Consider the following 17283-nt stretch of genomic DNA (forward strand, 5'->3'; position numbering starts at 1 on the left):
AAAATTAGTGAAACTTTCGATTCTCGTTCAATAAACTGAATAATAATTAATTATTTAGCATATTTTATCAGCTGTTATTTGGTACCAATTTGATCCTCCGCGTTGAGCCGAATGTTGGGTCCTCCAAGTGTTAAATTGACATTTTCCAAGTGTATGTGTTGAATGTTGAAGACATTACACTTGACATGGTACTGCTGAAGATATTGTGGAAAACATTTTCAGAAAGGCAACACAATGTTTTTCCATTCAAGAGCAGCTGGCAGTTAAGTAAGTTACATTGCCAAGTGCAAAGTAATTTGACGAAAGATCATACTGTACTGTAGTCTATTCATGAATAATTATTACAGTTCTGTCACTTTGGTCAAGACACTGAAATACGACAATTCCCATTTCTCGACAAAAGATAACTCAATTATTAATTTTAACAATAAAATTTTGCTTCCTTGTTAACATTTGGAGGATCGAGGTTTCTAACCTCAAAACTTTGAACTTGATTTCCTCTCAAAAGAAAATATTTTTCCAAGTTTTCTTTCGGCGAACTTGAAGTAATTGAAATTCCCTACATCAGGATGAAGAATTTATCACGAAATATTTAGTGGATTTTTTTTAATTCTGTGGCACTTGAAAAAAGTCGAATTGGCCACTTTGTCCAGCAAAATCCTCAAAGGGTTATATGGAAAAACTCCATAGAAATGTCCATAAGATTTCCAAAACTTACATCAATTGGGATGGTTGACGGGATGCCTGACATCTGACAAAAAATTGACAATTCAGTGTTTGTTTTTGTGTTTTTATAGGAAAATGTGATTTTTGCCGGAAAAGTAAGTGCTGAAAAGTTTTAAAAATGATTAATTATAAATTAAGATAATCATAATCATTTAATTCAATATTTCACAAAGGGAATCATTTGCTGATTTTCTTATCTTTTTGCAAAGAATGTCAAAAAATCATGTGTTGTGTTGCTGGTAAACACCAGATTGCACTGAAGAATCTCCAAAATAATGAAGAAATTCCTCATTCTGTGTTATTTATTCATGGGGAAATTAGTGAAAAGTGCCAAAGGAATACCCTTTTAATCACTCTCAACAGTGAGTATCGTGATAATTGTGCAGTGTCACGAATTAATGGGGAATTCAAAAGTCTTCTGCAGCTCAATGTTGGCCTCAATAAGTTAACACTGAACTACTGCAATGCCGTGTTCTCAATTAATATTAATCATAAAGTTAGTAAGAATACGCGATCTGTGACGCCGCTCTATATAGTGGTCAGGAATCACGATGGGTGCTTCCAGGCAAGAGAAGGAAATTCACCTGTGAATGCATGCGCGCGTATTTCCGTTGGCCTTCGCATGGCCCAGATGGTCTTTGCGGAGAAACTCCGGGCTCACGGGGGCACAGGCAGGAAGACTTTTCATCTCAGTGGGGACTGTGAGGTGTTCAACAGCAATTTGACCATCAAGGAGGCATTTACAATGACTGAGAGTCAATTATGGTTAATATCAATATCAATATTCAATGTATCGTGGAGTTCGCACCTTATATCCTGAAACTCCTCAAAATATGGAAGTTAAAAAAAATCATTCCAGCCTTTCCTACGGATCAATTAGAGTTCATTTTCATCCTTTTCTCCGCGTTGAATTACTATGCTGTAATTTAAAGCGCATTAAAGAGCGCAACCACCCACACATCCCTCCCACCCATCAAACCCACAATTGGTACTTCAAATTAATTTCGCAATAAATCAGATGTGAGCGATATTTTTTTTTATTCACATAAACAATCCCCTGGTTAATGACAACAAATTATACACTGATTGGGCGCAGAAAATGTTGCAAAAATTTCCCTTTATTGCCACCCCTAATTTGAATTTTCATGCAATCAGTGGAATCGTGAGACGAGCAATAAAATCTTATTGTTCAAATGGTAGCAATTCTAATGAATTGTATACAATAAAGATGCGATTTCTTCAAATGTATTTGTTGTATTGAAATTAATTGGAAGAAATTAGAACGGTTCTTTAGAATATTTCAGTGTTAGAAAAATATTTAGTCCCTTAAAATCATTAAAAGATATTTTAAAAAATACTGAAGTATAAAAATTAAGTTTAACCCTTCGTTTACTATGAGGGGTAGGTGACCGACCCCAGAGCAATATTTCGATTAATTGCGCCTTAGTTCTTAGAGGTATAGAACCAAGCTTTTGGAGATAGGTTCCTTGGTTATCTGAGAAGATTGTGTAAAAATTTGAGCTCAATCCGACCATCAGGAAAAAAGTTATTAACAAAAATGTAAGAAGAGGGAATTCAAAAATTGGTATAACGGTCTTTATTCCAGTTTTCTTCCATTATCACTCTTTGTCTCTTTCTTGACGATTCTAACCTCAAAAAAATTATTGAAAAAATCATTTAAAAAATCCATTTAAAAATTTATTTTTGTGTTCTAAAATGGACAAAACACTTAGGGAGTACCAAGAAGTCTATTAAAGCTCATTTGAACGAAAGTATTTGCTTTTTTTGCGAAAAATTCTATGGGGTCGTTCACCTACCCCAATAGTAATGCGTGTAAGTGTTTTGGTCACAGTATACGGACGGTTAAATATCTTAGATTAGAATAAACTTCAATATGAAACTTAGGTATCGTTTTTAGCAGTTAAGAACGTAATTGTAAAATCAAATTCATAAAAAAAATGTTTTATTGGAGACCGCATGCAACATGAAACGTTGAAACGTTCAAGTCTTTGTATCACAATGTTTATTCAGTGCTCCTAGAGAATATTTCAGCAAGTATTTTCTAGAATCCCAAAAAAATCTAATTCTGAGTATTTAATTGCTCTATTTTTTTAACTTTTTTTTAAAATCACGATTCAATAATTATTTTATTTAATCTTCATTTAGTAATAAAAAAAAATAAATTAAAAAAAACTATCTAAGAAGAGATCTAAAATAAATAAATAAATTGTAAAAAGTGCTGCCAAAGAATTTTTTTTTAAAAAATAAATGGGTGCGAACTCCACGTGGTTGAATCAATTGCAAGCGCTTTGGCAAACGCAAATTGTTGCTGATGCAGGTCTTTCTTCGCTCGAGAGCTTATCGACCGGATGCCGGACTGTCAGAACCGCAAATTTGTGGCTTTTATCGGATGCACTCGCTACTGTGGCACGAAAGATCCAGCCTACACGTATGAGAGCATTCAGGCAGCCACAGTTGCAAATGCTGCCCTTGGAAGTGGTGGCTTAGCGCTCCTTGGCACAGGTTGCCTCTTTTCCTGGCCCGAACGTATTTGTGATGTACGTCGGTGCCTCGAGGATGAGACTAAGGTACCACTGGATGAATTAATGGACAACAGTGCGTACCGCAGGACGTATGGGGGGTGCTTTGCAACAACCATCGGGGTACTTTTGCACGAAATGGGTCACATTTTTGATCTCGCTCACTGTAGCGAGGGTATCATGGGTAGCAATTGTGATAGAGTGGATCAGATGCTAACACTGAAGGACTTTCATGGGCAATATGGAAATGTCCCCAAACGCCATGTGCCCACGGGACGAGGGACAAGGTGTACGATTGTTAGACATCCCGGGGGTATGGCTGCAGCTTTCAGCGCAATGTCCCATTCGAATGGTGTTTACTTCACGGAAAATTGCCTGACTCTCCTCGACACTCACAAATGGTTCAATGAATCCCGAGAACCACAATTAGACGCAGGATTAGCTTTTAATGCCGATACAAGGGAAATTTGTGGCAAATATCCCCTTCGACTGGTGGAAATGCGAAGTGCTTCGGGTCTCGTTGAACGCTACTGGATTATTTCCACATCGGAAAGCACAAATAATATTTATTTCTCTATTCCGTCGCATATTCAACTGATGAAGTGCACGATATTCTGCATTGATGCCTTTGGCAACATTTTAACCGAAACATTTAACTAATTGCACTGACATATAACAAAGATATTATTTTATTACTGAAAGAAGATTAAAATAAATACAAAATATTACAATAAATTTATATTGATCCTTGGTGTTATAATTTTATCCTACATTACTGAGCAGATTATCTGTTAATTGTTTCTTTAGGGCCTCCGGGGTTCTAGGGGTTGAATAAAAGGGCTATAGGGACGATCAACTAGTTGAAAATATCTGGAGCTAAATTTGCCCCTTAGTTTATTGAGCTAAGTCACCCCATATTGCAAGATAATGGAAAATCATATAATACCGGATAAAACATTTCAAATGAAAATTCTTAAATATTCCGAAATAATTAGAGAATTCGCTAAAGTCAACAACATATAAGACTGTTTGATAGATTACAAGATAAAATCTAATAAATTCTTTATCAAAACCACATCAGAGGATTTTCTGAGAATGATGAAAGGACGAAGAATCATTGTTTCCTCTCAAGAATTTCATTTACAGGCACAACAGAAGACAATGGGTGTGTACACAATAGAATTTATTTAATCGGCCAGATATCGGATAGATGGTAGAGGATATACATAGATAAGGAGGTGGAGTCATGAAGATATAAGAACCCGGAGATCACCTGCTTTCCGTGAAATATTATTGGATGTGAAGACGGGAAAGCAATGCGTCTCTATGTCATGTTTCACAAACGAATATCAAAAGCAATTTCGTAGAATCAATCAGAAATACTTGTCGTGCTTTTCTCTCGCGCTTGTTTTTCAAGTTTTTTTGCAAGACAAGACATTGTGCATTCCCGAGGAAAAGTTTTTAGCTCCCACACTCATACCCATCATGTCATCTTGGACTGTGTTGTATGGAAACCCAGGAGACAACTCTCGGAGGAAATGGCTCTCGGTGTGTTGAGATGAGAAAGATGGAAGAATGCTATCAGTAAAATATTTCTATGCACTTGTAAATGATATGACGACTCCCTCATACCAGAGAAATTCTCACAGGATGACAGAAGGAGGATTTCTGCATAAATTGTTAACAAACTAATGCTCTATCTGTTTGCAATGCTAGAGACTTTTAAAATGTAGCACCCACCCATGGCAATCTCGCCGGTATCTTCAAAAACAAAGACGAACTAAATAAAACTCTCAAGGGGTGATGCAAAAGAAGCCCCAAAAGAGGTGCAAAATACTCAGAAAGTCAATCATAACGCGTCCAGTTATTAGAGTTGGTATACCACAACGCGGATGGGTCAGTCTATGCGTTGTAATTTAATTTTTAAGTAGTATTAGTAGGCAAAGGTGATTTTTTTTATGAAATTCATCAATTCGAAAGACAAAAATGGTTATATCTCAAGTTCTATTGCACATACAGAAATTTCTTGACAATTTTTGGAAAGGTATTGAAATAGGCTATAAATTGACATAAATTTCAATAATTTTCAAGGTCACATCTAGAACAAAAATGGCGGATATTTGTTTGATCAAAACAGTTTTTTGGACTTTTTGTCCTCAAGGAATGGTTCTAGATGTTTTTAATGTTCAAAAAAGTTGTAGAGTTTTGCAAAACCTTTAATTTGATACCAAATTGATCAATTCGGAGAGACCGTTAAAGAGATATGGCTCTTAGAACTTTTCAACTTCAAGAATTTTTCAAATGACCATATCTTCTAAACGGCGACATAGATTTTCTTCATTTTCGGACTGATGAAAGATATTGAGTCAGGCTACAACATATCAAAATTTAAAAGATTTTTCTAATGGGGATTCGGAGATATTGCCCCTTAAAGTTAGGCAATTTTTGTTTTGGTTTTTAGCGCCTCTTGCGGATGTTTTTTAAACTTGGAATGTTCTAGACAGTTGTAGGGCTTATCGAAACTTTTCATTTGATACCAAGATGGTCGAAATCGGTCAAGCCGTTCTCAAGTTATTTCGAAAAAACACTTTTCTTTAAGTCGCCATATTTGCTAAACGGCTTGACCGATTTTCAAGTATGAATTATCGATGAAAACGTCTCACTTAGCACTACAACATACTAAAATTTCAGACCTCTAGCTATAAGGGAAGTGGTTGACGGTATTTCAAAATGGCGGACGGCGGCCATCTTGGATTTTGAAAAATGCGAAAAAATGAAATTTTACACCCACATTTCTATAGAAAGCTTCAAACCGGAAGTCTCTGATCAAAAATTTTCCACCGCCATTTTCGTAATGTGGGAAGTCTAAAACGTGCTCATACTAAGTTTGATCTTAGTATCTATCTTAGGATCTTAGGTGGTCGGTTTTTCCGATGATTACAATACTTGGTATGCCACGATTGTGGTATACCAACTAATAAATACATTGAAAAGCCAAAAATGTCCCTTCTCCCCCTACAATTGCTGCATCTCAAAGTAAAGTTCGCGATAGTGAAAGTTTTCAAAATCATACATGCACAAAAGTTATGAGGAAATTTTGTACTTTCCACCAAGTTTGTTTCCTTTGAGTTGGGTACGCAATTTCAACATTTTCCCTATATAGAGAATGTTTAAGGGATCACTTTGCTGCTTTTACCATTAAGTTGACTGATTTTCTCACAAGAGAAACTTCCTATTATTGTATAACTTATTACCGGTACTTAAATTATTATAGATTACACCGGATGTAAATGCATATCACCACAAGTTTTAAGCATTAACGCCATAGCCTGCCAGTATATTGGCTGCTGTTATTAAAACATAATTGTATGTTGCACAAGAAAATGTTTTTTATTCAATGTTCTGTATTATTATGTAATACGGAGCACCAGTGTATGCATTTGAATCTAAAAAGCAGCGGATGAATTTATTTTTTAAAGAGCAAATAGACCGTGATGACTTATGATAAGCTAATAAGTTTGCTTCATAAATATGCCTAAAACGTCTTATTTTCATTTAAACCTTGAATTTATTTATCTTTATGTAAATATAGGAGTTTTATTTAAACAAAAAGCATTAAACACTTATTAAAAAAATTAATAAATGTATGTGTACGTATACATAGCTGATATAAATTGACGAATTTGCAAAGATAACTGGAATGTCTCACATGAAGTTTCGGAAATGAAAAGAAATACAAATGTCGTCATGATTCACAATGTATAGTAACGTACATTATGTATTGAAGAGACATTCGATAATTTTGGTGAAACTGATATAGCTTCTTTAATACATTTATGTGTAGGGAATTTCCTCCATCATATTTTTGGTGGGGCTTTACAATCGCTGTTGAGGTAGCATTTTCATCTGGGAAACCCCTCCTTTTGGTGTAAGGTAGGGGTAGAATTCTATCAACGTATATGTAATATATAAAATCTATATAACATACATTTTCCTTCCATGCCTGCGGAGTGTGTAGATGATAAACTTTAAACTGGTTAGTCCTCCTTCACTTGTGCCGGTATCTTCGCGCCAACACGCCGCCTTCAACTATAATACTAAAGGGTATATAGGGTAGTGGAGGGGGACGAGTTGGTCCCATATCACCGTACCGTGAATCTATGTTGGTAACTAATTGCGGAAAACCTAAATTTGCAACTTTAATTAATTCCCCGGTTCAATAATATACAATACACTGAGGGTGCTTGCGGTACAGAGAATCAAATATTTGCATAGACATATATAATCTACATTTTACATAGTAAAATATGTACATGCTCGGAATGTTGGAGGTGAAGTTAGTTAGGCCCAGACATTACCCATTGCTCTTGTGTCACCGACCCTCCTGCTACTTATTGAATTGTCTTTCACCCCACTCCCCATGCCGTCTTTGACGGGGTGTCGTCGTCGTGGTATTTGTGATGACGCAACACTAGACATTCTACCATCAATCGTACCACAACACTGTACATAGATATTCGACGTGTTGAAAATTACAAAGGTTCAATCATTCATGGGGAAAATTTTGAAATTTTTCTTTTCATTTTTTTTTTAAAGAGAAATAGTGCTTTCGTTTAATTCCTATATAGGGTAGTCAAGATAAGATTGACCCTTCCTATGGGCCAAACCTATAAAAGCGGTCCATATCTTTTCAAGCAATGAATAAGAGTATAAAAAACTATTTTTTTTATTTTTTAGCAGTGTTTGTAATACTTAATTTTAAAGTCTGAAGTATCTCTTTATTAGTTAAAAAAAAACTTAAAAAATTTTGAAGCTCAAAATGATTTTTTTTAAATATGTTTTTAGGATAACTTTTATTCGATTTAGATTTGAGGTACCTGACGCTAGCTATCCTTATTTGAATACATGAATACATACATATATACATAATATATAGTACTTTTAAATTTTTTTTTAAATATATTTTCTTCCAAAATGAAACCTTTTTATTATCATATAAGATAAAAATATATAAGTTTCCTTTCAAGGAAAATATCCTAGAAAAATTGAAAAAAAAAGAATGAGAATTTTAATAGAAATTTCGTTAAATTACAATTACCTTTTGTGAATTTCTACAACACTATCGAAGCCTAATGCGTGTTGTCTTCCGGCATGAGAGGGCACATTGAACCCAAATGGTGGTCTAGAGAAGAAAATATATCAAATTACTTTATTGAAAGTGCACTTGAAGTCAACATAATTGCACATTTGAGGACTCCACCAGCTCCTCAGTTGACTTAGAGCGTCTTTGGTGGGTTGGTGTTTCGTTTGTACGTGCAAATTGTGGTTAAATTGGATGCAGAGAGTGCACGAGTTTGGGAAACTCAATCTCTTTAGAGCCAATAAAGGGAAAATTTCGCTTAGAAAATTAAATTAGACCACTCTAGCGTCTCACATAGTGAAATAGTTTCAACTTAAAACCCTTTCCTACCCTTTAATTTATAAGCACCACTCATAAAATATACTTAAGTACAATAAACACTCAACTATTTCAAACCCACCCACACCCAAAACAAAATGTAAGGGAAGGGTGGATGAGGGTAGGATGCATTTGGTATAATGAAGTATTTTTGGGGAGTTGTACCTACAAATTAAATTACGTGTGTATTTCCCCCTTTTAGAAATTTAATTTCCACTCATGAATGCTCACGTACGCGAATATTTGGGTAACATATTAAGAAGTGTATTGGAGCGTGGCATCGTGTTTAAGGACTAAAGAACAGTCTAACTAAATAGACAACTAAATTGGGCTTTAATTGCTTTTCGGCAGTATTTGCGAAATATTAATCTGGAAGTTTGGAAATTTTGGTAATTTGCAAGATAATGAAAATGTTCCCCATATATACATATGACTTGGTATTATATAGATTTTGCCGAAAACAAAAATCATTTGGCAGGGGTGTAGTCAGAAATCTATTCAAATGGCGTGTTTTATGAAAACTTTTATGTATTCGAAGAGCGTTAAAAATGGTCAAAATAATAAATAGCTAAAAGGTTCCTATCGAATTAGCAGCATTTGACAATTTTGCAATTCTAACTTTTATTGGTTTAATATTTCAAATATTTGACTTTACTTTTCTAGTCTTAAGTGTTGTTTTTGTAACGTCAGACGTTTCTTTTCCCAAGATTATGTTTACTATCGGAGAAATTACGCTTTTTTTCTAGCGATTGACGTTTATTTTCTAACACATTTTTAATCTTGCGTTTCATATTTATTTTTATGTCCTTGTTTTAACGTTTACCGTACATTTTGCAATATTTGATATTAATCATATTGTTTGAAGTTTATTTTAAAGCTTGACATTAATTTTTCTAACGTTCGAAACTTCTAACCAAAGTTCCTAAACAGTTTTTTTTGGTTTCTAAGTTGAAACCAAAAGTTTTAGACTGTTTAGATACCTAAATACTCTCCCTGGCTACACCACTATCACTTAGCAGCTGGTTTCTAAAAGAGATGTGTGCTAGACGTTGTTTTTCAATTGAAGTTTCGCATTATAGAATATATTTAGAGAGAAACATTACAAAAGATTCTAAGTTTCTAAATTTTTTAATGGCTTTTAATTAGTTTAGACAGGCCTTATTAGTGTAGGGAGCAGGTGTTATATTAATTACATTTTATTTGAAATCGTTGCTCTTGCTATTAAAAGTAGGTAAATGTTATTCGCTAGACAAATGTTTAATTTTATGCAAAATAAGCATAAAATCATATTTGATTCCTCCACTGTAAGATGGAAATGGGGTGGAAGATATATGAGAAAGAAGATGCAAAGTGCAGCATCGTCTTACCAGGTAAATCATCTTTCACGCACAAGAGCATTGATGAGTGAGAAAATAGAGAAATTAAAATTAATTAACTCATTTTCATTCCTTCACATACACATTTCCCCTCCATTTTCCACCCTTGTGGTGTGGATGATTAAATATGATGAAAACTAAAGATTTCTCTCGCAAATGTTTATTCCGCTGTGTGTGAGGGTTTCTGCGTGGAGAGAAAATTTGCTTTATTGGTAATTCCTTGGGAAAACTCGGGGAGACAGTAAATGGGAAGCCATTAGGAGAAACTCGAGGGGTTACGACGGTGGCTCATCTCAAGGATATCCAATTTTTGTCTGAATGAATAACACATTCCTTATCATAAATGTGTCCATTTCCAAATTTATATCCATGAATTATTATTTCGATATATTATCATTTATTGCCTGTTTTCTCCCACCTTTTCTCTCTTTTCCATTTCTTCCATTTTCTTCTATTGTTTCTTTCTAATTTTATTTTTAGGCTTCTACAAGGAAAATTACCTTCTACCTGCGAGGCTTTTATACACGTGAGAATGTCTGTGATAATTCGATGAAATTAACCATATGGGGTTCACAATACTTAGAGAGAGAGACTGGCGTGAAATTCACCATATAGTGAGATTTTCCATTATATAAAAACAAACTGTGATAACACACACTTTTATGTCATGTTTGCCTCTCTATCTCTATCCCAATACATAAGAGCTTAACCAAGAAATAAAAAACACAAAATTAGCGATAAAGTGCCCACAAGGATTGTCAGTCAATCAGTTGAAAAGTGAATTTAGTGCAATTGAGACGTTTTTTTTAGTTCGTTGTGAATAAAGTTCTCTTGAAAAGAATTGAAGTAATTTAATTGAAATACAGTAATAGTTCCATCAGTGAGACGACATTTTCGAATATTGAGTGCAACTAATTTATCACACAAAAGGATATCGTCAGCCCTCTCTTCTGCCTGATTTCACCACCCCCATTCAACTCCTAAAAGAGAGTGCCTTCAATACTATTAATGTGCTTGTGAACTTTCAAACTTTCAACGTAACCATATACATAATATAGGGCTGCCTTCGTGAAAAATGGAACCCAAATTATCAATGAAGACCGTTAAAGGATATCCAGATTTACCCGCGAACGACAAAATCAATACGATTCATTTTCTAAATGCATCCCGGGAGGTTGTTGCTGCTTTTGGTAAGTAATACATTTTGCATACATAGCAGCAGGGGTGAAAAAAAAAAACGAGAGTGCTGTATAGCGTGATAAAGCCATATGTGATTTTTCACTCACTCTCCCCCTAATTAATTAACTTGTTTATTTGGCAGAATCATTTGGGAAGCTCTTCAAACCCGTGGTGTATGACATGAATGGCAATATTGAGGTTTGTTGGGGTTGTGCATGATTTTAGGGATGAGTTCATGTTGAAAATTCAAAACAAATGCAGAATCATTTAAATTCACGTACCAGCGTGCGACTGATAACACACAAGAGCTTTTACATAGGACAGCTGAGACATGTCTCACACCTAGATAAGATAAAGCACATGTGATAAAATTTTGTAATTCTATTTTGGGGGGAATTTTCTAAGCATTGAGTCATAATTTGTGGGAATTTTTTTTTTCAAAATGAAAAATTTTATTAAATAAATTCTTGATTGATTCTATATACAAAGAAATTCTAAAATATTTGAAAATTAAATAGTTTTGATTAATTTCTCCATGAAATATCCCAAATTATTACAGCATTCCCTATTGAATAGTAAATTGTGCTGCATAATAAAATAAAATATACTTTATTTCACCCCAGAAACTCCATAAACACTATATTCAGGACAAGATGGGGAATCAGTTTCTCGACGATATGCTTGTGAATGATGCGAGAAACAGACGATTAATTGTTGAACCACTACTATGGCTGAAAAGGTAAGACGACGATGAGGGATGTTTCCCTCCACCAGAGCACCCGCATTGGTACCAGAGCAATTACACACTTTGGCACATTATGACAATTATATTGCTTTTGCCGCAGATATACTCTCCTGTGGGTGCTAAAAATTGCCTTTATATCCGCAAAAGACCAGCAAAATTGCCTTCTGTTTGGCAGTGGGTGGGGGTGAGTTTTGCGTGGGTTATGTGCGGGTCCTCTGGGGATGATGGCCATGGATGAGTGGTGGGGGGGGAGGAGAGATGAAAGTTTTTGGGTGGGTGAATGATAAATTTGATAAGATTTACATACATTCAGGGAAAACCGCACACTTTCTCTTGTTGTCGTGTGGTCGTCATCATCTAAGACGGTGTCTCTGGGGGTGGGGGCTTAGATCGTAGGATGAATTTGCGCTCACAGTTCGTGGATGGTTCTACATACTACAACCACCAGGAAAAGCTCACCCCCAGACTTAATGGATGGCCTGGGATGGAGGAAAAAGCGGACAAGTCGGGGGGAGCTTTCTATTAAAATGTGGCAAGATTGAGGGTGGAAAATAGATGGGGATCTTGAGTTGAGGCGGGTGGGTACATGGTACGGGGTCGAGAATAGTTGACATGAGAGAATAAATGAAAGAGTATGTCAGAGGTCATATACACCATGCCATAGGGGTGTTTGTGAGATGGGCAGATTGCTGTGCTATGTGTATGTGTGTGGAGGGTGCAAAAGAAGATCTCGAAAAGTGTCTCACTCCTCCATGGCTGTTTTTTTGCTATGTGAGTAAAAACCCCAATAAAGAGGGAGATGCAGAGACGAATTAGCTGGTTTTATACTTACACAGTGTGGTTAGTATGTTATCAAAACTCCCAACACTTGTATATGGGAGCTTTTGGTGCTGGGAACCATCCATGGTGATTCACATAAAACCATTATGCGAAGGAAATCTATATATGGAGACAACACACGAGAGAAATATCAGTTCCATTAAACTTAGATTAAGACACTTCCTGGATGCTACTTTCAACTACGAGGTTTTGTCTCATACACACCACCCACACTCCGCAAACATATATGTAGAAGCTTTTCCTCTGCAATATTGGGGGGATCACTTTAGTGTCACTCTCTGTTACGGTTGGGGAAAACAGTGCTTCCCAAAATTTGCCCATTACACATGCTCATGATGGTTGGGAGCATAAATACTAAATAATTGTCTATGGATTTATTATCCACTACACTACAAAGAAAGGTCCTTTATTGAATATCAAAATTATGTTTTTTTTTCTCTATACAATTTGTTCTTCATTTCTAAAATTTTCCATGTAAATACACGTATAAGCAACAAATTAATCGTGCTTATCTACTCGATTAAATCACATTAGTAAGAGTGAATTAGTACTGATTGTCTCCTTATCAATAATCCACCTCAGTATGTTTAATCAAGGCGATTTATAAAATTCGCATTATCATTTAGGGTAAAATAAAATTGTCAGATTTAAGATTTTTTTTTAATGTGAATTTTATGTGCATATATCAGTAGGTATTAGTAGGTATATTTAGGACCAGGCAGTTTTCTACTAAAAGAGAAATCTGTATCAGAAAATTACTTTTCTCAGTATACCAGTCTTTTACTTCCACACACATTGAGCAAGAGGAATAGCAAATCCCGAAGTGTTGCGACACCGAAGTTTATCGGAAACATGTAAATTTCCACAACTATAAAGTATAATATTCCTGCAAGAATTATACCGAACTATGCTTGAGTCTTAAGTGTTTAGGACGTCGGCAACAATATTTATGGAAGTTTTTCAATTAAAAAGAAATTAACTTTTTCACTCTTCAAAACTTAGTTTCGCAAGTTTTTAGAATGCGTTCTAACATTATTGTAATAAGAGACAAAGTCAGAAATGTATTTAGTATTTTTTATATTTTATTATAGCTTAAAAATTACGTTTTTTCTAACTTTCGACATTTTATTTTATAGTTTGTGAATTATATATTTTTTTGACCTCTATAATTGTGGCTATTACCGTGTGTACGCCACACATTGTAATTAAATTTTACTCAGAGGACAAAAAGCTTTTGTGGTCGTACTGTCTGAGAAAATAAAAGACTGCGGTCTATTATTCTTCATTTTGGCTAAATACCGTACAATCTTACGGTTTTTTTTTTTAATAATTCTTCATAATGAAAAAATCGCAGAACTTGTTGTCTTGGTTAATCTTGGATATCAGTTTGTTTACCTTGTGTTTGCATTTTTAATAAAGAATATTTATCAATTTGGTTTAATTAAATAAAATTCTTAATTTTGACACATAATTTTTTTCAACAAAAAAGTTTTAGAAACAGTGCGTTGGCGATTTGGTTCAGAGTGATGTGGTTTGTGAGGATTTTAAGCCAAATAATACCCTTTAAATTTGACTCCTGATCACCATCACTCTATCTGCTAACCCTGCGGAAAAATACCTTCTAACTCTATGTCATGTTGGCTCATTTTGTCTCCGATTATCTCACGCGGTAATCCCCCCAAAAACTAGGTGGGAGGTTTTATTTTGCCATTTCCCAAAGGAGAGAGAAAAGTGTGTGTGTAAAAATAATTAGGGAATTAGGTGGTTGCTCCCCGAAGGGTGGATCGAGAGGGCGGTGGTGGGCTATCTTGGTGGTGATGCGGAAAACAGTAGGCGGATTCAGCACGCGTCACGCTATGTCGGTACTCTATATCGGTAGTCTATATCGGTACCGATATAGGGCATTTGTGCAGTGAAAATTTTTTTCGGTATTCTCATACCGACATAGCGTGACGCGTGCTGAATCCGCCTACAGGTGGTGTTTATGGGTTTTCGTTACGGAAAGTCGCGCGCTTATATGGAGCACTTTTGGGTACTTGAGCCAATGCTTCTTTTCCTATGAACTCTATGTGCGGGGGCGGTGTTTGTGCACTCTTTAATTCGCAAGAAGGGAAACATCTCTCGAAAAAGTGGATTGTGCGGGAGACGAGATGGATTGTGGGTGGGTATGGTATATAGCGAAAAGTAAGCATGAAATCCCATTAGGGGATGAACAAAGTTTTCAGCATTTCCACGGTGAATAGATAAAAGTGTGTCGTCGTTTTTCGGGAAGTGGCTGAAATATTGTCGTCGTCAATTCCCCAAAAAATCGCGTGATAAGGAAAAGAAGGAAAAGTGGCGGAACGTCTATGCGATATGGTGTGTGCTCTGCGGAGATGGTGCTACATGTGAAAGAGGCGATAAGATTGATTCTGCATGGAATCATCTTATATGGCATCCTATGGGTTCCTCTATTGAATATATAATCGATGTTGTATATATTCAAAAGTATTTCCGTTTACCAAACATACTTTAAAATCTTGTATTTGCAGAGCATTGGAAATGATTGAGGCATTTTTCACCAACATTCTCAACGACAATTCCAAACAGGAAGATTTAAGACAACACATCCGCGATGCATACAAATGCACCCTGCAGCCATACCACGGGTGGATTGTCCAAGAAGCATTTTCCGTACGTATATGGAATAATCGTAAACTTTAGACTAACATAGAAAAAAAGCAAAAATAATAAGTTGCGTTTTATAATTTATGAGAAGTTTTTCTGCTATTTATCATCATATACTTCGAGGGGTAAACAGCTGAGGCCTGATTTAATGTTTTGTACATGCTCTGCTCATATTCACGAAATATTTTTTTCGTACAGCGTAGGGCAACAAAATACAGATTTTATTTTAGATATTTGACTATTTTTTTTTATATAAAATAAAACAATGACGATGTTAGAAGAATCTACAATAGACTTAGAAAGTATCTAGGTTTAGAACTCTGAGAGGCTTCTTCTAAGCAACATCCTTTCCTTTCATTGTCCTTATTTACTAAATATTTGTAAATTCACGATTTATGTTACTTTTTCTTGTAGCTGTTTACCCCTTGACAGATTTTTTTTTTAAATTTTCTTACAATATTTTTTCTCCAACATAAAGGTAATTTATCGATGGGTACCAACAAGAAGCCAATTATTTGGACAAGGAGCAAAACATTCAGAAAACATGCAATACCTAGAAATGTTCCTTTTACCTCTCCGTGCGCATTTGCAGCGACTAAATAACCTCTACACAGCCCATAGTTTGCATTCAACGAAAAAAGCGTGATACTTTTATATATATTTTTAAAGTAAAAGATGAAAAATAAAGTAAATCATACGTATGTCCAAAGGTTGACAATAAATAATATAATAGCACCTCTCTTGATCTTTTGTACTTTGATAAATTAATAAAGTCTGAAGTTGCAAATTTTCATCTCTCGTCGCTATACAGCAATTTAATCATATTACAGAGCTTCATATATTTTCTGCTGTGTTAGGATAAATTGTTAATTTAAAGTTTTATGATTAGTTTTGGATTTAGCATCAGCAATATTGTTCTATGGGAGTGCCCTGTGTTGAACGCTAAAGGGCCACTCTATCAACTTTTGTACAAATTAATTAACTAAACCACTTTCAGCACTTGAACATATTGGTTGGGGGTGGTTGTGGTGGTGGTTTTTATCTTTTTGCCTTGATTCAAGTAAGTATCTACTACCTATATTTTATGTACTTATGTATAAGTTAGCTCCCGTAGTACATTGAAATTTAATGATTCCCGAGAGAATGGTGTATTCAACAAAATTTTGCACTTTGATGAGACTTTGACGATGCTGAAATTTTGTGCAAATCGATAAGAAATTCTTTGGCACATTTTTAACGACTTCCGAGAATACTTTACACCACAACATTTTGCACTAAATATACCGAGAGGCTTTGGTGATATTTTTTCACCACATTTTAGCTGTGTTTCTTTCAGATACAGCTTTTGTGTACCGAGCAAATCGAAAGTCGTCAGATCGGGCTCAAACTTGGAATGAGCACGAATTAGGGTCCCCACATTCCAAAAAACGTATGCGCCAAAAATTTTTTTCCGGCCGGCCGGCTGTCCGTCCGTCCGAAACCTTTTGCTAAATTACAAGAGAACGGTGATAGATAGAGCCTTGCGGTAAACGGCAAAGTTTAAATATCTACCTGAAGAAATCCGATTATGATGTCAAATCCACCCCCCCACCCCCCCGTCCGCCATTTTGAATAACCTCAAAATTTTGTTTTTGCTATATCTCAGCCGCTATTATAGCTAGAGCGCTGAAATTTTGATATGTTGTAGGGGCCATCAAGACCTTTCCAACGATACTTCATTTTCGAAAATCGGTCAAGCCGTTTAGTCAATAT

The 17283-nt window shown here is 35.4% G+C and overlaps 2 protein-coding genes across 3 annotated transcripts; both read left to right on the forward strand.

Moving 5' to 3' along the window:
- Positions 1-736: 736 nt before the first annotated feature.
- LOC129789544 (glycolipid transfer protein A) lies at positions 737-16269 on the forward strand. Of its 2 annotated transcripts, none has more exons than XM_055826403.1 (6): positions 737-821; positions 10581-11290; positions 11422-11477; positions 11903-12018; positions 15396-15537; positions 16010-16269. In XM_055826403.1, the coding sequence occupies exons 2-6, from the start codon at positions 11176-11178 to the stop codon at positions 16175-16177; spliced, it is 597 nt and encodes a 198-aa protein (XP_055682378.1). In that variant the 5' UTR covers positions 737-821; positions 10581-11175; the 3' UTR covers positions 16178-16269. The 2 variants fall into 2 exon arrangements, with proteins under 2 accessions (XP_055682378.1, XP_055682379.1); XM_055826404.1 differs by lacking the exon at positions 737-821 and adding an exon at positions 980-1088.
- LOC129789541 (uncharacterized) lies at positions 770-4341 on the forward strand. Its single transcript, XM_055826391.1, has 2 exons — positions 770-1491; positions 3065-4341. The coding sequence occupies exons 1-2, from the start codon at positions 950-952 to the stop codon at positions 3924-3926; spliced, it is 1404 nt and encodes a 467-aa protein (XP_055682366.1). The 5' UTR covers positions 770-949; the 3' UTR covers positions 3927-4341.
- Positions 16270-17283: the final 1014 nt, after the last annotated feature.

Source organism: Lutzomyia longipalpis, chromosome 2 (genome assembly GCF_024334085.1).
Source record: "Lutzomyia longipalpis isolate SR_M1_2022 chromosome 2, ASM2433408v1".
Classification (NCBI taxonomy): domain Eukaryota; kingdom Metazoa; phylum Arthropoda; class Insecta; order Diptera; family Psychodidae; genus Lutzomyia; species Lutzomyia longipalpis.